Source organism: Lontra canadensis, unplaced genomic scaffold (genome assembly GCF_010015895.1).
Source record: "Lontra canadensis isolate GAN:19392208 unplaced genomic scaffold, GSC_riverotter_1.0 scaffold44, whole genome shotgun sequence".
In the NCBI taxonomy this organism is placed as follows: domain Eukaryota; kingdom Metazoa; phylum Chordata; class Mammalia; order Carnivora; family Mustelidae; genus Lontra; species Lontra canadensis.
Window position 1 is genome coordinate 14,197,378 of NW_022631038.1, and position 24,608 is coordinate 14,221,985.

The following is a 24,608-nucleotide window of genomic DNA, read 5'->3' on the forward strand; positions in this document are numbered from 1 at the left end:
ATGAACTACTGAAATAGCTTTCCAGTTGTGTTTCCTGCCTGTAATTACTTATCTCCCTGATTTGAATATCTCACTGTCACTTGTGTTTCTTGTATTGGTCATCTAAAGTGTTTCTGGCTTTTCGTTGTCTCCACAGTAAAATTCAAGGCTTTTTATTGATATGCCACCAATCTGTGTTCCTGCTTTATCTTCCATTGTATCTTTCAGTAAACCCTAAGCTTCTATCATACCTCTCAATGTTTCTTGACTACTTCTTTTATTTTCCCCGTTTACCTTAAAATGCCTCTCACATACTTCTCTATATCCTCATAATCCTACTCACTGTGTGAGCACTTTGAGACTATTTTATTCATATTTATGTTTTTAGTGTCTAATTTTGCCTCTGACATATACTAGACAATAAAGGTTGGTTGGTTGGTTGGTTAGTTGATTGGTTGAGTGACTAGATCCTTGGATACATGTGAGGTTCAAGTCACCAACTCAAATGCCACCTTTTCACTGAAAGTTGTCATAATTCATACATCCTCATCAGTGTTTCTTTACCACTTTTGTGTATATGTCTCTAATAATAAAATAGCTGACATTTATTGAGTCCTGTCAACGGGCCGGGCAGTATTTTCTAGTGCTTTCCTAGCAGTTAGTTCTTAAGACACCAACAGGATTGATATTTACCTTTTACTGCTGCACTCAAACAAATGCAAGATTAAAAAGTGTCCAAAAGATGTCTAACATTTTCTCGTGTCTCATTCTCCATTGAATTATTTGAGAATGTGGTCTCTTATTTTTCTCTGAGCCTTCCAAAGAACTAGCAGTTTCACATGTGTTGGGCACACAGCAAGTATGTATGAGCTGAAACAATATTTCTCCTAAAAATATCTATCTCATGCACTAGGTCCCTGTTCTTGTGAGAAAAGCACCAGTGGCCAGCTCCAGATACAATACTCTGATTTGCTTTTGCTAGAGAAGAGGAAAATGCCCTCCCAAAGACACTAGTGACAAGGATAACCTCTCACGCCTCCGGGTCTTAGCACATTTCCTCTTCAGTCTGGTTCTTTCAAAATGCGTTCACAAGGAGGTATAATGGAACATTCACTGGCGACAGTTTATGCCCATATGTACAGGGTAAAAATCAAGTTACCCTCATGGTAGAATAGAAATACCTTTTCTAAATGAAGGAGAAATTTGTATAAATTCTGACTTGTTTCGGCAATTCCTTAACTGTATTTAGGTTTTCTTCTTAGTGACAGCATTTTTTGGAACTGGGAACATAGCTTCTATTAACAGGTAATTTTAAATGAAAAGAGCGTATTTATAATGAAAGATAATACAAGTTAGGATTTTGTTCTGTACCGTGGTTTTTTATACTGAAGGGTATTTTGGAGATGGGTATGTTATTGGCGCATAGAGATCTACCTCGTTCATTTTAGTGGTTTCCTGATATTCTTGATACAACATATGCTTGTGTTTTAGTAAGAGTAGTTTCAGAAAGTTAGTTTAAACATCCTTTTTAGTAGAACATTCTTTTAAAGTTACAATGTGAATTCTAAAATCTTTTTTCTTTATGTTTGTTCCTTAGCTTTGATCTTGCCTCTGTCTATTGCTTTCTGACCGTGTTTAGTCCTTTTGTGATGGGAGCCCTGATGATGTGGAAGGTTAGTTTTCTTATTTTCCTGTTTTCTTAAGATATTGATTATCAATTCATCGTGACATTAAGATTATGTAACATTATATGACTTTAAGACTATGAAGTCATTGTGACAGAGTGAAATAGCATAGAAAGAAGATACCTTCGCAGACGATGCTGAATCAGAGTTGGGACCCTTTAGCTTTTACTCCAAAATACAGTTAACCTTTTTGCTTTATCCTTAAGCCCATTTAAATTCCAGAGTACAGATTCTGTGTAACTCGTGGGAAGTCCTATCACAGACGATTAAAACCCGTGGGGAAGGGCAGTGCAGATCAGAACTGCAGTGCTCCCAAAGATTCTGTATGCTCCCCACGAGACTACCCACATGTTGTGATCTTTTCTCATAATCCATGTACCTGGAATTAATTGATTGACTCCACAAATCCGTCACTGAGTGCTTACATTCAGTAATGCAGCAGGCACCAGCTGGGTGCTGACCACACCAAGATAATGACAAATTCCTCAGCTTTGGAGGTTCAGACTCCTGTGGGATGTAATTCACGTTCTTCCCTTTCTTCTGTCTCATTCCCTCTGCCACAGTGCCTGGCACATTTTATGGAATTGGTATATATCTGGCTGAAATCTAATTACCTTCTGTCAGATCACATAAGTACTAATTGTTAAAAGTATGCTTCTCTTAATTGGATTACTCTCCTTTTTTATTACTGCATTAATAATGAATAAATATGGGACTATAATTGAACTAGGATCTTTAAAGAGATAATTAAGGTAAAATTAAGGTTACCAAATGTAACCTTAGGAAATGTTAAAAAGATGTTTTTCTCATGTTCCAATTTCTATTGCGTTATATTATTTTTTTATATTTACCTGTTGAGTTATTTTAAAACATGCATTATTTCTTGAACTTTCATTTATGTTTTTAAATGATAGTTGCTCTTTTCTTACATTACTGGAGGCCATCGGCCTTTCATTAAAAATAAGAAAAAAGTAAAGAAAAACAAAAGTTTAAAGTAGAATATTAGATCTTTATTCTCCAGCCTCATTCAGAGCTTTCCTGAAATAATGCACTGGATGGCTCTTTTTGACTAATGTGGCCAGAAGTGAAGGTTCTCCCAAACTATTTTAGTCTATGTCCTTCACTTGAAGGAATCTTACACAGTGCTGAACACCATTTCTTTTCCATATTTTTTCTTTTTTATTATACATCAAGTATATATATATATTTTTTTAATTGGTTATTAAAAGCAGTATCTCATAATATTAACAGCATTAGCTCTAGATTATGGGTTTTCAACCAGTATAAATTATTATATACTTTTCTCAATTTTTTAACAGATACTTTACAGTGAATATGAATTATATAATCAGAAATAAAGTTGTATTAAGATAAATGTACCAGGAGATCATGTTTATAGAGTTATAGTATCAAGTGACCAGATGGATTCAGGGATCTGTGAATCAAATTATCAAGCTCTATAATTTATCTGATTTGGGCATTTTGCGCCTCTCATACTCTCTCAGAAACATTTGAACATGGTCATTAATTATTGTGAGTTAGAACAAAAATTTGTATTTGGGTTTTATTTGGAATAAGTGTTGATATTTATCTTTCTATGCTATATACAGTATTGATATAGATTTTTAAATCCGTTTCATCAATATTCTATGTGACATCGATGTCATGGTTTTATTTCAGAGTTCACTCTTCACTAATAGAGATAAAATTCAGTTGAGAAGTTGAAATACTGCAGAAATAACATTTATTTTTAAGTTTTTCAAATGTTTCAGCTACCCATGGCATGGTTTTTTGTCCTTTTAAACAGATTTTAATCCCCTTTGTTCTTGTGATGTGTGCTTTTGAAGCAGTTCAGCTAACTACCCAGTTATCATCAAAAAGGTAAAGTGAATGTTTAAGAAGTGTTGGACTTGCCCATGTTCAGGCAGTAAGAGTAGGTATGTGATTGCTACAGTATAGTAGCAAAGGTTGTTTATTACAAAAATGAGAGAAAAATGTTGTACCCTTATAGCCAGAGTTCAGCTGTCATTAGAGGAAATTAGTTGATTAGAGCCCCAGCAGACAAATACGCTTTCTCAAGAATAAAATGTTATTAGAATATTATTCAAGCCAGTGAAGAGCTTCCCTAGAAAACAGTAAAACATAAATGTTAAATTATAGTTAATGATTTGTTTATTATAGATATAACTGTGGTTACAAAACACAAGGGATATCATTCTGTTTTCTTTTGGGTTATTTCTTAAATATGTATGAGATAAATGTACTAACATTATTTCATTTTACTTTAAGTCAGCTGTTCTACATGTCAATAATTTAAATAGCTTCTTAGTCTTATTTTTTACATATTTGACAAGTGGAATGGGAATTATTCTTTCTAAGTTTTGAGGAATTTCTGGAGCAGTCAGTCTTAAGCAATCACGACTCTCAAAGAGAAGCTATCAACTAAACTATTTGCTTTTTTTTAACTAATAAAATTGTCTCATCAGCACAGGACTGATCAGTCTCTCTGAAAGACACTTGAGATAAATGCGAAGCTTCTTTGCAACTGGCATATTCAATGCTGAAAGAAATAACTAATATTAGCATAAATTTGCATGTTCTTTTTGATGAGTTTAAGCTAGAACTCGGTTTAGCATATTATGATGCATATGCCATAATAACAAGTATAATTTTAAAAGATTTTCTTCCACTGTTTAAAAATAGTAGAAATTTCTTTCCAGTTTAATTTAGTATTTTGTAGGATATTTACATAAATTTTAACAGTGAAAACATTTATACCTTGTCAGTATCACATAAAAAATAGTTACTTAGATGCAATTAAAAACTGGTAAATGACACGTACTTTCTTGCATCTCTGTTAGTGGATACATTTTTTTTTAGCAGGGATTTTAAGGTTTAACTCAGAGGAACTGGTAACCTGGAATGAGAAGTAGAGGTGTGTTAAGGATCTGCTTTCTGCTCAGGTCATGATCTCGGGGTCCTGGGGTCGGGCTCCCTGCTCAGTGGGGAGTCTGCTTCTCCCTCTCCTTCTGCCCACCCCGCCCCCACCACTTATTTTCTCTCTCTGTCAAATAAATAAAATCTTAAAAAAAATACTTTTGAAAAAAAAATGACGCCTTTGGTTATAAATAATGAAAATCTAACCTATCCCCTCCTATCAGGGAAACAGTTTCTTTCCCAAATGCCTCATCCAACAGATTTCAGATCATGTCTGAATGAACTCTGACGAGCACACATTCATTCTAACCCGGAAGGTGATTAGAGAGCAAGAAGTAGGAGTTTGGAATGGGTGTGGGAAACAGACAACCTCAAGGGCCTGTTAGAGTTGAGAAAGGTATTTTGGGGCTGATCCACTTCACAGCTTGAGATGACCTGAACTTCCTCACCTCTAGAAAGCAACAAAGCACAGGAGAGCTGGGGAACAGCTGAGAAAGAGAAGAAGGTTTTAGGACTACAGAAGTATTTGACAATCAACCAAATAAGGAGACCTAAAAGGGATAATTTTCTGTTCTATATTTGATTACATACTCAAATATACAAGAGAGCCATGGATAAACAGTAGTGATTGAAAAAAGAATTTGGGGAGGTCAAATTGTCAGTAGTGTGATCTAGCAACCACCAAAAAGCTAGCTTCTCATGCCCTGTACTAACTGAAATGAATATAAGATGTTTTGACAATGTCATTTAAAATATACTATTCTGTTTTACTAGATGTTTTGATCTTCGGGATAGTATGCTTCCATATTTAGGAATTCAAATTTGAATCAGAATTCTATCTATATTGAATCACTTTTATTGCAAGAACATTTTCTAGTGTAAACTATATTAAGCCACCGTAATTTTTAAATTAATTTTATATGAAATGAATATTGTAAAATTTCTTAACAAAGAGGGGTGCCTGTGTTATTAAGCGTCTGCCTTTGGCTCAGGTCATGATCCCCAGGGTCCTGGGATCGAGCCCGGCTTCAGGCTCCCTGCTCAGCGGGAAGCCTGCTTCTCCTCCCACTCCCCCTGCTTGTGTTCCCCCTCTCTCTGTCACTCTCTGTCAAATAAATAAAATCTTTTAAAAAATTTCTTAACAAAGAAATTTGGGTTCATTTATTAATTTTTGTCTATCTTAAAATCTATGAATTTTAGTTTGTGCTGGTGTGATTTCTTTTGATGGTCATTATCTCCTGCAGGTCTAACTAGTTTACCTGGGTCAGAGTATAGCGGGGTTTTTGTCAAGAAGGTTTGCTTCTTCCATCATTAATTTGTCACTTATAGATTTTACCCTGGTGGTTTTAGCTTTCTCTGGTGTTATTTGGTGGTTTAGGAACAATTTTGTAGTGTTCTATGGAACCAAAAGGTAGAAGTTCTCATATGTCTATAAGAAATGTCACAATGTGTAGTAGTAGCCATTTTCATTTTTATTTTATGCTGATTATGTCTACCATTCATTTAGCATATAATGTTTTGAGTTTCTATTACAAACAGCCACTGTTCTAGCTGCTAGTAATACAGTGGTGAATAGAGCTTACCATCTACTCAGTGAGATGAATAAGAAATAAAACAGTTGCCATAAAATGTCAGATTGTGTTAAATGTCAGGAAGAAAAATAGATTGAAGGGGAGACATTTAAGCAGAGACTGAAATAAACAGAGTGTACCGTGAAACTATACGAGAAAGCACTTTCAGGTAGAGGGTGTGGAGCATACACAGGACGTGAGGTGAGACTGGGTGTAGAGTGTTCACAGAGCAGCAGGAGGGCCGCCCGTAAGCAGAGTGTGCTAGCAGAACTGTAGGAAGGACGGTTGGAGAGATAGGCAGGGGCCAGATCATAGGAGGCCATTTTGGCCATAGTTTGGACTTCGGAATTTTTCCTAGTTGTGGCAAGAAGCAATTGGAAGGTCTCAAAGACTCCGTTGTCTGTTCTATGGCTAATACCCTTAGGAGGACGAGAGTAAAAGCAGGGAAGTGGATGGAGGTGACTATTGGAGGTGAATGACCTTAGTGGGTTGGTGGAGGTGATAAGAGGCAACACTCATTATCATTTGTATAAAAACCCAGTAGCATGCATTTATTTCTTGAGTTAAGGAGTACTCATGGGATGGTCTCAAAAGATCTAGGTGCTCAGTAGCTTGAAAACAAGAGATAAAATATCAAAACTAACCAGCCTTTAATAGAAATATTATTTCCAGAACAAGGAGAGTAATAATCCCATCCTACTTTCATAGTAATTTGATCACCATAAGTGTTAAACACTGTCACATTTATACCTTCCCGTCTGAACAATATATGAATAAGCAAGGGAGATGAAGGACACATTCAGGAGGAAATGGCAAGCATGCCAAAGGCTTCCAGAGTAGACAGTGCCTTGGAGAGACAATGTGCATCATGGCTAGGAGAACAGGTTCTGAGGCCAGACTTGCTATGTTGAAATTCTGCCCTTGGGGCACCTGGGTGGCTCAGTCAGTTTAGCATCTGCCTTCAGCTCGGGTCATGGTGCTTTACCCCCAGGATCAAGCCCTGTGTCGGGCTTCCAGTTCAGCAGGGAGAGTTTTTCTCCCTCCTCCTCTGCTTCTCCCCAGCTCGTGCTCTCTCTCTCTGTCTCTCTCAAATACTGTCTCTCTCAAATAAATAAAATCTTTTTTTTTTTTTAAGATTTTATTTATTTATTTGACAGAGATCACAAGTAGGCAGAGAGGCAGGCAGAGAGAGAGAGAGGAGGAAGCGGGCTCCCTGCAGAGCAGAGAGCCCGATGTGGGGCTCAATCCCAGGACACTGGGATCATAACCTGAGCCGAAGGCAGAGGCTTTAACCCACTGAGCCACCCAGGTGCCCCTCAAATAAATAAAATCTTAAAAAAAAAAAAAGGAAAAGAAAGTTGCCCTCTCACTAGCTGCGTGACCTTGGACAACTTCTGTGTTCCTTAGTCTCCACATACTACTTCAAAATTTGCTCTGGAAAAGCTTTTTCCTTCTTGTTAATTGAGTGTTAGATCAGACATCGTATTCTCTAATGAACTTTTCTTACCCAGCTGCCATCGCCTCAAATTCCTAGCTAAAGTTAGGTAACTCATATGGTGATGGAACTATTTTTTTTTTTTTAAGATTTATTTATTTGAGAGAGAGGGAGAGAGAGAGCACACCTGCAGGGGGAAGGGGCAAAGGCAGAGGGAGAGGGAGAGAGAAACTTCAGCAGACTGCGCACTGACTGTGGAGCCTGGTGCAGGGCTCCATCTCATGACCCTGAGATCACGACCTGAGCTGAAACCAAGGTTTGGATGCTTAACTGACTGTGCCATCTAGATGCCCCATGATGAACTATTTCTTACTTTTCTATTTCACACCCTATTGTGGGCTCAGTTGTGTGCCCTCCCCCATCCCCATACCAACAAATCATATGCCGAATGAGACTATATTTGAGATAGAACCTTCAAGGAGATAATTAAGGCAAAATGAGGTCATGGTGGGCCTTAGTCCAATATAAATGGTGTCTTTATAGGAAGAGATTGGAACCTCCCCACACACACAGAGGAGAGACCATGTGAACAAAAGGGAGAACATGGCCATCTCCAAATCAAGGAAAGAAGCCTCAGAATGAGAGCACTCTGCCAACACCTTGACCTCAGACTCAGCCTCCAAAACTACAAAAGAATACATTGCTGTTCTTGAACTCCCCGGTCTGTGGTTCTTTGTTATGACAGCCCAAGCAAACTAATACACATCCTATGAACTCTGAAAGGGCAGAGATTCTATCTTTCAATGTGTCTTTAATTTTATCTAAAGTTTTTGGTACAAGGAATGAAAAAGAAACCAGTATATATTAGGCACCTACCATATGCAGGCACTGTTTTAGATACTTTACATAGATTACTTAATTTTCTTAACAGCGCTATGAGGCAGGTATTACTCTGCCCATTCTACAGATAAGGAAACTGAGGTTGAGAAGATAGTAAGTACCCTAATCAGGTGTGTCTTACTTGGAAAGGGTTGCAGAACATCATCTGTGTCCTACAATAAAATGTGGTTTTAGAAAAACATCTAAAAATGTCAAACCAAACTTCAAAAAAGATACTTAAAAGTCTATTGCATTTAAATTGCATTTTTTTGGTTTCAAGTTTTTATTTAAATTCTAGTTAGTTAACATACCGTGTAATATTGGTTTCAGGAGTAGAATTTAGTGATTTATCTCTTACATAACACCCAGTGGTCATCACAAGTGCCCTCCTTAATACCCATCCCCCATTTAGCCCATCGCCTGCCCACCTTCCCTCCATCGGCCCTCAGTTTGTTCTCTATCATAAGAGTCTCTTAGGGTTTGCCTCTCTCTCTTTCTTCCCCCAACCATGTTCATCTGTTTTGTTTCTTAAATTCCACATACAAGTGAAATCATATGCTATTTGTCTTTCTCTGACTTGTTTTGCTTAGTGTAATACACTCTAGTTCCATCCACATCATTGCAAATGGCAAGATTTCATTTTTTTTGATGACTGAGTAATAGTCCATTGTATGCACATATACCACATCCTCTTTAGCCATTCATCAGTCAATGGACATCTGGGCTCTTTCCATAATTTGGCTGTTGTTGATAACGCTGCTATAAACATCAGGGTGCATGTGTCCCTTCAAAACAGTATTTTGTGTCCTTTGAGGGTAGTTCTATTTTTCACTTTTCGAGGAACCTCTATGTTGTTTTCCAGAGAAGCTGCACCAGTCTGCATTTCCACTAACAGTGTAAGAGGGTTTCCCCTTTCTCTGCATCCTTGCCAACATTTGTTGTTTCCTGTGTTAATTTTAGCCATTCTGACATGTGTGAGGTGGTATGTCATTATAGTTTTGATTTTTATTTCCCTGATGATAAGTGATGTTGAGCATCTTTTCATGTGTCTGTTAACTGTCTATCTGTCTTCTTTGGAAAAATGTCTATTCTTGTCTTCTGCCTATTTCTTAACTAGATTATTTGTTTTTTTGGGGTGTTGAGTTTGATAAGTTCTTTGTAGATTTTGGATACTAACTCTTTTTTTTTAATATTTTATTTATTTATTTGACAGAGATCACAAGTAGGCAGAGAGGCAGACAGAGAGAGGAGGAAGCAGGCTCCCTGCTGAGCAGAGAGCCCGATGCGGGGCTCAATCCCAGGACCCTGGGATCATGACCTGAGCCGAAGGCAGAGGCTTAACCCACTGAGCCACCCAGGTGCCCCAGATACTAACTCTTTATCAGATATGTCATTTGCAAATATCTGCTCCCATTCCTAAGATTGCCTTTTAGTTTTGTTGATTGTTTCCTTCACTGTGCAGAAGCTTTTTATATTTCTTTTCTTTTCTTTTTTTTTTTTGGTGAGAGAGGAAGAGTGAAAAAGGGAGAGAAGGAGAGTGGGGGTGAAGGGCAAAAAAGAGGGAAAGAGAACATCTTCAGCAGGCTCCATACCCTGTGCGGAACCTGACGAGGGGCTTGATCTCACAACCCTGAGCTCATGACCTGAGCCAAAATCAAGAGTTAGACACTCAACCAACTGAGCCACTCAGGCACCCCAAGAAGCTTTTTATCTTGAAGACCCAGTAGTTCATTTTTGCTTTTGTTTCCCTTGCCTCTCATCATGTGTCTATTGCTATGGCCAATGTCAAAGCCTGTGTTTTCCTCTAGGATTTTGATGGAGTCCTGTCTCACATTTAGGTGTTTCCATTCATTTTGAATTTACTTTTGTGTATGGTGTAAGAAAGTGGTCCAGTTTCATTCTTCTGCTTGTTGCTGTCTAGTTTTCCCAACACCATTTGTTGAGGAGACTTTTTTCCATTGGATGATATTCTTTCCTGCTTTGTCGAAGATTAGTTGACCATAGTGTTGTGGGTCCATTTCTGGATTTTTCTCTTCTGTTCCATTGATCTGTGTGTCTGTTTTGGTGCCAGTACCATCCTGTCTTATTCCTTGCAGCTTTGTAATAGAGCTTGAGTCTGGAATTGTGATGCTTCCAGCTTTGCTTCTCTTTTTCAAGACTGCTTTGGCTGTTTGGGGTCTTTTGTGGTTCCATACAAATTTTAGAATTGTTTGTTCTAGCTCTGAAAAATGCTGGGGGTATTTTGGTAGGGATTGCATTAAATGTGTAGATTGCTTTGTGTTTCTTTTTTTCTTCTTGTCTCAGAAGAACCAGAGCCATAGGGTGGAATTTTTATTTCACTGATTTTGATTCAAAGAAGGAAAGCATTTTGTAATTGGGGCTGTGTAAGTTGGAGTGGATTCAGTAACTGGAACCATTAAAGCCCATGCTAGGCAGAGCTTTCGCTGGGATTTACTTTGAGAATTGGTGCTTTGTTCAGAAGGCTTTACCAAATGACCATTGTGTTCTCCACATGCTCTTAGTTTAACACACTTACTGTATGTCTGTTATGTCAGACTTGTTTTAAATGATACATAACACTTCAGTTAGATATGGTAAGTCTGACTTGTGCTATATGTCTGTGTATGTGAACTGTGTAAGTGACATTTCTATATTTTAGACCTATAGTTTGAAAAACAATTATGTCTAAAAGAAGTCAAGGATGATTTCAGAACAAGCGTACTGACTCTAGACTAGTTGAAATGGAACTGTGTGATGCAATTCAATGACTGGTCACATGAGTTTCCCTGGAGGAAAGACTGTTTTAGAACATTAAACTTGTAAATGAGATGAGAGAAATCTAAGCTTTCTTGCAGCTCTGTATTGTATATAGAAATTTTAAAAATCTGAGAATACTTTTCATTGTTGTTTTCTGTTTGGGCTTAAGAGGAAAGTACTAGATGACAAAAATTATTACATTTTTCCCTTTTATTACCCAATTGTTATGATACTTTAGTGGAGGAGGGAAATTTGTCCATTTCTTCTGCAAATAAAAAAGCTAAGTTTCTGTATTACATATGAACATTAAGTTCTTTGTTGCCTTATTAAGGAAATCACGTAGGCATGCTGTGACATTTTTTTTTTAAATCTCAACCAAAATTTTAGACCTTACATAAAAATTAACTCAAAAGAGACCACAGATTCAAACTTTTAGGAAAAGCATAAGAAAAAATCTTTGAGGTTTGGGCTAGGAAAGAGTTAGACTTGACACCAAAACCATGATCCATGTAAGGAAAAATTGATAAGTTGGACTTAATCAAAATTAAAAGCTTTTGCTCTACAGAAAAGAAGATTCTATTAAGAGAATGAAAAGAGAAGCTACATAACGGCAGAGAATATTTACTTACAAACTATGTATCTGACCAAGGACTACTATCCAAAATATATAAAGAACTCTCAAAACTCAACAGTAAATACCAAACAGTTTAAAGAGAAAATGAGCAAAAGACCTGAGGGTGTATATAGATGGCAGTGGAAGCTGTTCAACATTGTTAATGGTGAAGGAAATGCATATTAAAACCACGAGAGGGACGCCTGGGTGGCTCAGTGGGTTAAGCCGCTGCCTTCGGCTCAGGTCATGATCTCAGGATCCTGGAATCGAGTCCCGCATTGGGCTCTCTGCTCAGTGGGGAGCCTGCTTCCCTCTCTCTCTCTCTCTCTCTCTGCCTGCCTCTGTCTACTGTGATCTCTCTCTGTCAAATAAATAAAATAAAATAAAAAAATTTAAAAAAAAAAACCCCACGAGATATCATTACACAGTGACCAGAATAGCTAAAAATCAAAAGAAGTGACATCAAATGCTGGTAAAGATGCAAAGAAATTGCTCTCATATATTGCGGAACATATATTACATAACTGCTCTGAAAAGAGTTTTATTTTCTTTTTTTTTTTTTCAGGATTTTATTATTTGTCAGAGAGAGAGAGAGCACAAGCAGGGGATGCAGCAGGCAGAGGGAGAAGCAGGCTCCCCGCTAAGCAAGGAGCCCGATGTGAGACACCATCTCAGGACCCTGGAATCATGACCTGAGCCAAAGGCAGGCATTTAATGGACTGAGCCACCCAGGCATCCCATAGAGTTTTAGTTTCTTACTAAACCAAACTTGCAACTGCCATAAGATCCAACAGTTACACTCTGTGGTATTTTTCCTAGAGAAGTTAGAACTTATGTTTGCATAAAAAACTCTACTCAAGTATTTATAGCAGCTTTATTTGTAATGTCTTTCAGTGTTTGAATGGTTAAGCAGACTGTGGTACATCCATAAATGGAGGACGACTCAGCAATAAAAAGGATCAAACTACTGATACATTGCAATTCTGTAGATGAATCTCAAGGGAATTATGCTGAGTGAAAAATACAATCCCAACAGGTTACAAGTGTTACGTAAATGATTCCACTTACACAACACTCTCGAAACGACAGAATTATAGGAATGGAGAACAGATTAGTGGTTTTCAGGGGTTAGGGGTTAGGCAGGAGATCGTTGCAGGGAGGATAGACATTGCTATAGAATAGTATCATGAGGGATGTTGTAACGATAGAAACATTCTGTATCTTGACAGTATCATTGTCAATATCCTAGTTGTGATATTGTACTGTAGTTTTATAAGATACTACCTTGGGGGAAACTAGGCCAGGTGTACATGAGATCCCTCTCTATTGTTTCTTTTAATTGCATGTGATTATCTCAAAATTAAGTTTCATTAAAAATAGTAATTCTGGGTACCTGGGTGGCATAGTTGGTTAAGGTCCAATGCTTGATTTCAGCTCAGGTCATGATCTCAGGTTCGTGAGATCGTGCCCTGCGTTGGGCTCTGAACTGAACATGGAGCCTACTTGGGATTCTCTCTCTCTCCTTTTGCCATTTCCCCCACCCTTTCCTCTTCTCCCACTCTCTCTCCAAAATAAATAAATAATAATAAATAAAAATCATAATTCACATCCCTTTCCTACCATTGAAATAAATATTCAAAATGTTAAATAGCATCTTTGAATTCCAGACCATCACTGTGGGACAGTCGCCCATTAGAATGTGAAAAGAGCCCTTCTCTAAAATAGTATTTTCAGAAGTAAAAATACTAATAAAGGATTATCTGATTATTCTCATTTTTATTTTAATGTGCTTTAAAAATGTGCCTGTTGTAGTACATGTAAACTTTCTTTATTTTTTTCCCCAGGCTTTTTCTCATGGTTCTCATCATATCAGACATTATGGCTTTGGTAAGGCATTATTAGATATTCAGTATAAATAAGATTGAGAAAGTTAAGTGCTGATTTAATTTAATCAAGGGAAATCTGAATGCATTTCTGTGCATGAAATCTTTAGATATTAAGTTTTAAGTGCTGGCATAAATTACACATATAAATTACTTTCTTTTCATATGACTTATGCAAGAAGGGTGTTCTTCTGAAGGTGTCAAAAGCCTTACTTGATTTATTTGCATCTGTCATTTTATACCTAGTCTTCCATGGTGCATTGTGTCTGAAATGAGCCTTCCATAGGAAGTTCACAGAAAAAGCTAACTTTAGATTTAGGTAATACATCATTTTCCTACTTGAAATGTTGATTGTTCTAACCCTTCTCTAAGACTGAGAAAACGGAGGGAAGGAAGGAAGGAAAGAAGAAATAAAGCTTTTCAAGTGGGAAGATGTTACCAAGTTAATGACTCTCCTAAGTGAGTTCTGAGTAAGGAGCATACAGGTGGGCCTCTTGTATGTAGTATATTAAGAAAAAGAATCTACTTTACACCTACAAGTTTGGGGGTTCTCAAAACTACCCTCAGGTTTGATAATTCACTGGAAGGACACAACTCATGGAAAACAATTATATTCACAGTTATGGTTTATTATAGGAAAGGATACAGATTAAAGTTATCCAAGGGAAGAGATTCCGAAGGCAGAGTCTAGGAAGGGTCCGGCTGTGGAATTCTGGTCCTCCCCTCCCTGTGGAGTCAGGACGGCATTACTCTTCCAGCATTGGTGTGTGATGCTCATAGGGAGTGTTGCTAACGAGGCTCACAAGAGCCTTGGTGTCAACTTTTTAATGGAGATCAATCACATTTTGTTCCCATGACTGACCTTTAACGTTCAGTCCTTCTAGGGGTGGAACTGATACCACATGGCCCAAAGCCCCCAATACAAATCATGTTATTAGACAGTCTAATGGCTAAGGCCCCCCCAGGCAAAATACTCCCATTAAGCATGACATTCCATGGGCCTAGAAATCACTCCAGGCAGCTGAAGGCAAAGGCCATATTTCTCTTTAGGTTAAGCTCGTTCTTCACTATATAATATCCTATGCCAGAACAGATGAGAGACACCAAATGGACTAACTTCCCAATCAATTCTTAGTCACTTGGTTTAGGTGAGAGCATTTTTGTGTTCTGTTGAACTGGGTATCCGGTATGTATCTGAAATGGACAATACATAATAATGTTAGAAAAAATCAGCTTTCAGTTTTCCTCACAAAGTGGCAAATGAGTAAGACAGGTTAATAGAAAGGAGTTTAATTCTCTGATTAATTTTATAAACAGATTGCATTCTTTAGCTTACAAAGCCATTTGTGGCCTCGCTCCTGCTTACCTGACCAACATCATCTCAAACCTTGTTCTCTCCACACCAGGCTCCTCACCTCGACCTGCCGCTCCCTCTGGAATCCCAACATTTATATAGGTTTCTCCCTCTGTCAGAAACATACTCTCCTCTGATCTCCTCAGACTACTCTTTCATCTGACTCCTACTTTTTGCTTAGATCTGTAGACTTTTTATTGGGACAGCCTTCCCTTATACTCCATCTGGGTTATGTACCCCTTCCTTTGTGTTCCCATAATTGCATGTCTTTTCCAGTGTTAACACTCATCACACACACACACACACACCCCGATAATTTGATTGAATTATTCACTAGATTATATAATTCCCAAAAGAGAGTTTATCTCAAGGACCTAACACAGTGATTAGCACATAGTAGGCTGTCAGCAGATATTTGTTAATGAATGGATGATATGGCTATTTTTCACTGAGGTCTTTGGTATTGTTATTGTCTTTTATTAAAATCAGTAGAGCCTGCAACTAATTTAAGGGCCTTGAGTTCAAGCCTCACGTTGGGCTTAGAGCTTAATTATAAAAATTAAGTTCGTTATCTTTATTTTTAGCTATTCAGAAATGTCACTTTTGTGTTCATTTGAGTGGTAATGCTTATGTCTTGCTTTTAGGCCATTGCTCATTTTAGTCCAAGCAGAAATTTCTGTAAAGAGCATATTCTTATGGATTCTAATCATAGTAGTTATGAGAGGTCAAAAGTCTGAAACTCATAATCCTAAAATAACACTGTTTTTCATCTGAATCAAAATCCCTTTGTTTTTAATGGAGCTATATTTTGTTTTATTTTACAGCATTTTTTCTTCTTGGTCAGGGATTATGGCAGCTGGCTTGACATTGGAACAAGGTGCTGTATATATTCACATTGAAATTCTTTTTTTTTTTTAAGATTTTATTTATTTATTTGACAGATAGAGATCACAAGTAGACAGAGAGGCAGGCAGAGAGAGAGAGGGGGAAGCAGGCTCCCTGCTGAGCAGAGAGCCTGATGCGGGACTCGATCCCAGGACCCTGAGATCATGACCTGAGCCGAAGGCAGCGGCTTAACCCACTGAGCCACCCAGGCACCACACATTGAAATTCTTAAGAATACAGTGAAAAAAATAATAACTTGACATCTTAGTAGAAGGTACCAGTTTGATTTTTGAGGTAAACATAACAAGTAGCAATTATTTTAAGCCTCTGGAAGTGAGACATGTCTCTCCATTTCTTAGCATTAACACATTAGCACGTGTTTTCTTGGGATGATGTGAGGATAGATGCTAACTCTGGAGAGAATGATAGGACAGCTGGAAGGTGTAAGAGAAACTGTTTGAATCTGATCTGGGTTTTCCGAGTCTGTCCTCATAATCTCCCGGTCTTTCAGTGGCAGTATGAACTTCGTGTGGCAATTTAAATTGAGTGCAATCGTTATCTGCCTCTTAGAATCTTTCCTATGAGAACATTTAACATGTGAGACCTTACAACAGTGTTCTAGTATAATCTGAACAAAACGTCAGTTTTTTCTTTATTATGATTTGAGTGTGAATGATTGCCTTAATCTGTTAAATTTCTTCTCTGAGAGAAAGAAAGCAAAGTCGATCTTTTTGCCTTTTTTGCTTTCAAATGCACTCGGAGGCAATACACACATTTTTATAGACAGATTTTATTTCATTTAGTCAATATTTATTTAGTGCTTGTGTTGCTGGGAAGTGCGTCGGTTTGGGTGGGAGTGTGTTAGACAACCTCTCCTCTGTTCCTGCCTCTTAGGCAGCTCATTCCTGGTCCTGCTTTCTCGTTTATAGACACGTTTGCCTCCCTGCCTCATCTGATTTGAATCTCCTTCATTCCATATGTGCCAGGCATGTAAAAGGTGTCCCTATGTCATTTTGTTGTCATTGCTCTTAAGCTTGAATGCTTAGGGAAGGTTTTGATGTCTCGTTCTCTCTCCAGCCCTCTGATCCCAAAGTGTCCAGACAAGATAGTGGGTCAGAGCTCTAGACCACAGGCTCTCTGCACATGACACCGTCAGCGAGTGACTTAAGCCCTCTCATCCGCCCTGCCCCCAGTCTCGTGTGGTTGTCTGAATGCGTGACTCCACATGGAGCACCAAGCACAGCAGCCAGCACCTAAGAAGTTTCCGGAAAGGCCGCTATTACTATTAATGGTATTCCGTGGTTCTATCGTCTGTCCTTCGGGCTGTTTCTTGTGTTTCTCCTTACTCTCCCCGACATTTGATTAATTTTCTTTCATTTTAGACATACGCCAGAATTTTGTTTGGAATATATTCTCATAAAATATAGTGTTTTCGTGTGTGAGACTTTTTATTTTTATTCTTTTGAGACTTTTTATTTTTACTTGTAAAATAGAGAAAATACAAAACTTACCATCTTACCTTTTTTTAAGTGTACAGTTTGGCAACAGTAAGTATATTCACTCTGTTGAGCGATATCACCGTCACCCGTCCCCAGAACTGGGAGCTAGGGTAGGCTTGACTGTAAAAGGGAATGTGGGAACTTTTGGGGTGATGGAAATACTCTCTATCTTAACAGGATGTGAGGGTATTTACATGGTGTACCAAGTGTCAGTACTCATCGGACTGGAAGCTTAAAGCCGTTCCATTTTCTTACATATAAGTTATTCCTCAAAGATGACTCATAAGGAAAAACAGAATAAAAATTAACAGAAGAAAAAATAAGAGTGAAGTGAGAAGGATAGAGTATAAGTAGGCTCAGTTTTCCTCTTTCCTAGCAGGGACTTCATAGATAATGTTTTATTGTTTGTTTATTTATTTATTTATGTATTAATAGATAATGTTTTAAATTGACATATCAATGAATAGCAACATAAAGATACTAATTCATGGTAAGGAGGTAACCCTCAGAAGATCTAAAAAGAGAAGTGGCCAAAGCAGTTGTCTTGAGGCGTGGGGAAGGAGAAACGAGAATTCTCAGTTTTCATCCTAAATCTTCCTCCAGTACTGTATGTTTTTCGTACTGCATGTTTGACTCTGATAAAAATCAGAGGGAAAGGAATAAACGAAATGGGAGGTCAGGAAGCAGAGTTTAAGTGTAGACCACTCTTTCAAGCTTCATTAGAAAGGAAAGGAGAAATATGGGCAGTAACACATGGAACTCCCTCGCCTCTCCCTGAGAATTGATTGTCCTTTCATTTCACTCGGGAGTGTGAGGAGTGATACTACAGCTGGAAGGAGTGCGTGTCCCTCGATACAGCAATTCTGATCACGCTCTGTCAAAGCTGGGGTTCTGGAGCCAGTACGGGAGCCCAAATGGAGTAAGCTCATTGACAGAGTCGAGTCGAGGCAGAGACTTAGCACAAGGTCAGAGCCAGGCTGTGCATTGCAACACAGGGTCTACATGGCCAGCAGCTGGTTGTTGAAACGGGAGCCCGAAAGACACGATGAACGCAATTCAGAGACCGGGGAATCACTTCACATTAGATAAAGGCAAAGTAAGACAGAAGCTTGAACTTGAATAGGAGGTGCAGGATGTCCATCATAGGGTTGCCCCAGTCACACCTCTGCTACAGATGACCAACCTTTGGGTTGTGCTGCAGTGTTTTAAGGATCTCCCAGCATATCATTTCATGCGATCTTTATCATAACGCTGTAAAGTTGTTACTCTTTACAGTGGACATATTACTGTCTTCATTGTAGAGGTTAGAACACTGTGGCCCCTTTTAGAGATGAGGAGATTGTGACTTGCTTCTGTCACAAACCGGTAAATGGAGGAGCAGGTGCGGAGGACAGCGCTTCGGTAGCCAAGGCGGCGGAGTCCCCGCTGTCCCACGCTGCCTCTACTTACAGGGAATTTCCCGAAGTCTTGGTTTGTGATGCTCATAAACTCATTGTTAAAAGTCACTTTGTGTCTGATCCTGTGTGTGATTGTTGCAAAGGAACCATTCACTGCAGAGTTTTGGTAATATATGTTTAGGATTAAAGGAGAAAGAAATATTGATTAGGAGGGAATGAGCCAGGAGTAGCTGATTGTGTCCTTTGATGTACAGAAGTTTTAAATTTTTGTGTAATCCAATTTATCTATTTTTATTTTTGTTACCTGTGCCTGCTTGATCCTTTTTTAAAAAGAGGCTTTGAGCCATTGCAAAACTTATATTTAACATCTAGCATGACGTCCTCCCTGGCACTTGCATGCTACCTCCAGGCCTATTTCTTGCATTCCTTTACACAACCATCATGGGAATAAAGTGCTCATCAGAGCACAAAATAATTACAGAAAGAGAGACTAGAGGTGCATAAGACAAACATTGAGCATCATTCAAACCAAGGGAAACACAATGGTACGTCAGCCCTTGCGGTTTGAGAATGCTTTGATGACCCCCCACTCTGTGGTACTAATCATGAGAAAAGGACGTTAACTCCATATTTCAGTACTATAATTTATTGATGATACTTATTAAAATATTTAATTGATTCGTGGTATACAGGGTAAAAACTATGCTTTAGGAATATTTTGTGGTAATAGTACTTTTTATAATGGGAGCTGCCCTCCACACACAGTGACAAGTGCCAGGTTAACCTGGAACAGTCCTTGTTTATGTCTGTTGTCATGGTGCACTTGTTACCCCCACCCCCACAAAATCCAGAGGGGCTGGAAAGGTGATAAAGGCATAGCCAGTTAGTAAGTTAGGCTAAACCACAGTTCATTTCAGTCTCAGTGCTCCGTCCTCGTAGATCTGACTCCCATAGGTGAAATGGGTTGCTTGTCCTGAGAGGCTTCTCGAAGGTGGGTGGAATGGGGGACTTCAGAGCTCAGGTTCTGTTTTCCAGGCTGAAAGCAGTGAATGGTCCTCCATAAATTCCCCACATAGTCTTCTGGTCATCCCTGCTGAATTACCTCCTAGCTCTGTTGTTCGGCTTGTCTCTTAATATCATGTCCAAAAAATGCCCTCTTAACGAAGAAAGATGATTGCAGAGGGGAGGTGGGGGATGGCAGGGGTTGGGATAAGGAAACAAAATGAAATCCAAGTTAGAAAAACTGGGCTTCTAAATGGAATTGCCTGGATTGAGGCTGCAGGGGGATGTTTTTTATTTGCTGCTGCTCCTGTTGATAAGTTAGAATTCTAGAATCTTCTCTGTGTATCCTGTGTAGCAGTGATGGCATGTACCACCTTGGGGAACCATGTGGGACAGGTCTGATGAGCACAAGTGGTTCACGCATGTTCATCAGCATCTAATTTATTGCCAGGAAAAGGCTTGGATAATGGCTGGAAAACATGCTTCAAGATTCACAGCTAAAGCACCATATAATAGGGTTCACGTTATCAAGACTTCATTTTTGTACTTTATCCTGCATTCTGTTTGTAAGAATGTTGCTTTTAAGTTGTGGGTTTCTAATTATTCCTGCGTGAATGTGTATATGAAACGCTGAGATTTTTTTTGTCGTGTTGTAGGTATTACTAAATTAATTGGCAGTTTGTTTAATGGGATCTAGAGTTACTTGAATTGTGCTCCTGTGGTGGTTTCCTTTTGTGGCAAATTTTATTTCTAAACTCCTTTTTATTAGTAATATAGTTGATAACTTTAGCCGTAACATGCCTATTATATACAGGAATGGAATGTTGTCATTTCGTCCTTACTGCTTGGTTGCCTTATGAATACAGAAGCAGTAAGAACATGTCTCAGAATTCTAGAGAGGAGTGGGAGTTCACCACCCCATGACTGTGGCCTGCACGTGTCTGTAATGGTCGTAGTGTCATCGTGGTGATCGCAGTGGGTTTTCAAAATCAGTTTGGGAGTTCCTCAGCTGTTAGTTTCAGGTTAACAAATAAGTAGTAGCTACTTTAAAAATGAAGATTGTATTATTAGGGGATGAGACAGTATTTGTGTTTATGGGTATAGTCCAGTATGTTTGAAAATGCATCTTCGGAGCAGATTTTACCAGAATTAAACTGAGGCTCTTCAAGGAATATACCCAGTCAGTAGAGTCGGCTAAGCCTGGGGCTGGGAGCTCAGTGGTTTTCTAGAGAACCTTGTGGCATCAGGTGTTCTTTGAACAGCCATGTGAAAAATATCCTGCCCAGGCCATAAAACTGAGTTGGGCTGTCAGAGCTACAATTTAATATTTTCTTCTTTTGATCTTTTACACTGTGTCTTCATTCATAGTGAGTTGTAAACTTCACAGAGTCCTGCCTTTTATATGGCATCCTAAAAGAAGTGCATTTCATAAACTAGAGAAAAAGTTCCTTTGAGATAATCTTCATAACTATAAAAACAAATTTAAATTTATGCTCTAAGTGTATTTGGTATGAGGTGAATAGAGTCAGCGTGACCTGTTTGATTGGTTTGATTTGATGGTGGTGTTCATTTGGACATTGTTTCCTGTGTGCACTATTTATACTTTATTAAAATACAAATGACAGCTAAAGTATCATTTCTATCTAGATAGGATAACTTCTCATTATGTTCAATACTATTTTAATACCCTCCTAAATGTAATTAATCAGTGCCATAAAACACCTTTGCTCTTATAATAAATACTAAGCTTTATGAAAATCAGTGATTCTCAGACTTTTTCTTCTCCTACATCTGACAGAGATGACCTGCTTCTGTTGCCCTTTACCCTGACTGAGAAGTACAGTCAGCTTGTTAGCACCCCTTATACCAGCTCAAACAGGCCTTCCCGGGGCCTCGGTATGCCCCTCCGGGCAGAGACCCTGTCCCTCTGCCATCACACGGGGGCACCTTGAGAATACCTGACGTCCAGATGGTGCCGGGGAGAGAGCGGGAACAGCTGAACTCCTTTCAACTGGAAATTGGGTGCTCCTTTAACTCTGCTCTACTAAGACGACGCCGAGACTTGATTGATGGAAAATATCACAAGCTGAATGAATGCCTTTTGGCTCCATTGCTTGAAGATGATGAGCTTCACAACTATTTCCCACCAATAATGTTAGCTTAAATCAGCCCAGAGTTTGTGATTTCAGGCAGCTGTAAAGAGATAAGTGATCTGTGAAATACCTTTTATGGATAGACTTCCACTACCAAATTTGAGGATAGCCGCCTACCTACTGGCTTTATGAAACTTACTAAGAAATCAAGTCATATTTAATATTATTTACATTAAAGCAATTTAAAATGTTAAGACTGTTTCAGGTAATTTAAAGTATTAAAAGTGATAAAAGTTCTAAAAGAGCAAAATCTAGGAGCTTTGGCCTGGAGATTAATGACGAAATGTACCCCTTTTCCTTTGTGCAGATGCTTTGACTATAAAACTTTTACTTCCCTGAATTTGAATCTGGGTAACGTGTGTGTGTGTGTTTGGTAATTTTGTTAAAGTACTTCTAACTTCTGTCAAAGCATAGAATGGCCCACTTTAAAATGTCAGAATACTTAACCTGGGGACAGTAACCTTGTAATGGTGACAAAGACACAGGCGCTGCCAGTATCAGTCAGACATTTCATAACATTACAGTTGTTGGAGAAATCTCAAAATATTCTTTATGCTCATCACTACTTGTATAACCAATTTGTTTTTTAAATTTGACATCTATTTCAAAATCGTTGGTGGGGGCTGCCTGGCTGGCTCGGTCGGAAGAGCATGGGACTCTCGGTCTTGGGGTAGTGAGTTCGAGCCCCATGTTGAATGTAGAGCCTAAAAGAAGTAAATAAACTTGAAAAGATCATTGGTATCTTTTGTAATTCTGTGTATTTTATGTATACATTTAGAATCATTATTTAGAGGTATCTTACGTTCCTTCCCATACAGGTTCTCTCTTCCTGTAACATGTTTCTTTTTCTCCTTCTGTAGCATCAGCCACTACGTGATTGTCATGTCTATGACCATCATTCTGGTGTTTCTCAATGGCCTGGCACACCTGCTCACAACCAAGAAACTTGAACTCTGTGGCAAACCCAAAAGCCACCTCATATGATACTACTGTCGCCATCATTCAACATCCGGATCCTGTTTCTCACTCGCCTTTTAAACCAAACTCTTATCGAGGATTCTGTAAGAAAATGGATATTGATATACAGCATGTTCTGCTCCTACCAAGAAAATGATATGTAGAATTCTGAATTTACAGCTTGTCCGGAATAAAGGAGCTTCCATTTTCTTTAGGTTTTGTACACGTGGAATAGTGGTCATATCTGTGGCAAAGCATAGTAAGCTTTCTCCGTTTGCATTTTCTTCCTTTAGCTGGCATCTCTTCTCTCTGATGTTTCAGAGCACCTGTAACAGTCTGGTCACCAACGGGGCAACTCCCCACCCACTCGAAGGAGGGTGTGCTCCTGTGGGGAAGGCCGCGATCACATTCAATGACAGAGAAACTTGACGGGAGTCACTAGGTGATACCTGAAATATTTATCAGCTCCCAGCACTGGTTTTGCAAGTAGTTCTATCTACTAAGTGCTAACACTAGAAAGACAATCAGGATCTGTCACTCCTGAAGCCTCAGTGGAAACGGTGCTGCCAGGTGTTTGTCATTGTCCTTAGTGAGCAGCAGGACTGCCTCTATGCTGTTCCAGGGTGTTCCTCGTGTACCGGCCAGCTGCAGGTTTGACCTTCACTCCTTTTTTTTTCCCCCCATTTCTGGATTCCCATTGGAATTTCAGGAGATGGAAAGGTAGAAAATGCTTGGTATTTGTATCTAGTTCAGGGGAAAATTTTTTAAAGGGAAAATATTTAATTGTAGACTCGGTATTTGTTACCCCCCATACCTTTTATCATGTATTGTTTCAACAGAATTCTTGAAGTCAATGGTTAAACTGACACTACCACAGAAATCATTGTTGACATTGCTTATCTTTCATGTTGTAAGATTCTAGCCCAAAGGCCTAGAGTCCTCTCATTTAATTTAAATTTCCATCTGTAAACTAATTCTAATGGACAAAATATTTTGAGAGTAATTTTTGTTTGGATTTTTCATAAAGTGACCTTTATATAGCACTGTGGAGTTGGCCTTTTGCCCACGGTGTGCTCGTCAATTTTTGGCTGATGCTAAGCTTTGCTGGTCTGAGTCCCATTTTAAAAAAATAATTGCTTTTGAATTAAATTATAGCATTGCTAACTCACATCAATGATGAAGAAGCCCTCTACAAATTACTAGATTTTTGAAATTGGCAAGTGAGTGAGCAAATACAATTTGGAAGATTCGAAAGTCAGTTTGGCAAAATGTGCTTCCTAAATTTCTGCTTCTGATGAAGTGTGGTTATTATTTGTGTGTGATAGGACTTCATGGTACACCAATGACAGCACCATAGTAAGAAAAGAAAAGAAAGAGACCAATGTCAGTATAGGATAACATACATCAGTCTGTAATATAAAATTTCTATCAACAACTAAGAAACTGCTGTTAGCAGGTGATGACATTGGCAAATATAAAACCCATGAACTCTAAAATGTCTCAGAGTATTTAATCTGTTTTTAAACAAGTCAGAGAAAACTGACTTTATAAACACTAGTGCTAAATTTAACTCCTTTATATCCTATCTACCTTCCATCTTTTCCCAGATTTTCACACGGAGG

The 24,608-nt window shown here is 38.6% G+C and overlaps 1 protein-coding gene across 1 annotated transcript in view; it reads left to right on the forward strand.

Moving 5' to 3' along the window:
- PIGN (phosphatidylinositol glycan anchor biosynthesis class N) overlaps nt 1-23,200 on the forward strand; it is a 103,518-nt gene extending 80,318 nt beyond the window's left edge. The window contains exons 25-30 of the mRNA XM_032872297.1: nt 1,229-1,284; nt 1,577-1,652; nt 3,472-3,545; nt 13,701-13,743; nt 15,918-15,970; nt 22,890-23,200. Of these exons, the coding sequence (XP_032728188.1) occupies nt 1,229-1,284; nt 1,577-1,652; nt 3,472-3,545; nt 13,701-13,743; nt 15,918-15,970; nt 22,890-23,013 (426 nt within the window). The 3' untranslated portion in view covers nt 23,014-23,200. The remainder of the gene's footprint in view (nt 1-1,228; nt 1,285-1,576; nt 1,653-3,471; nt 3,546-13,700; nt 13,744-15,917; nt 15,971-22,889) is intronic.
- Nucleotides 23,201-24,608: the final 1,408 nt, after the last annotated feature.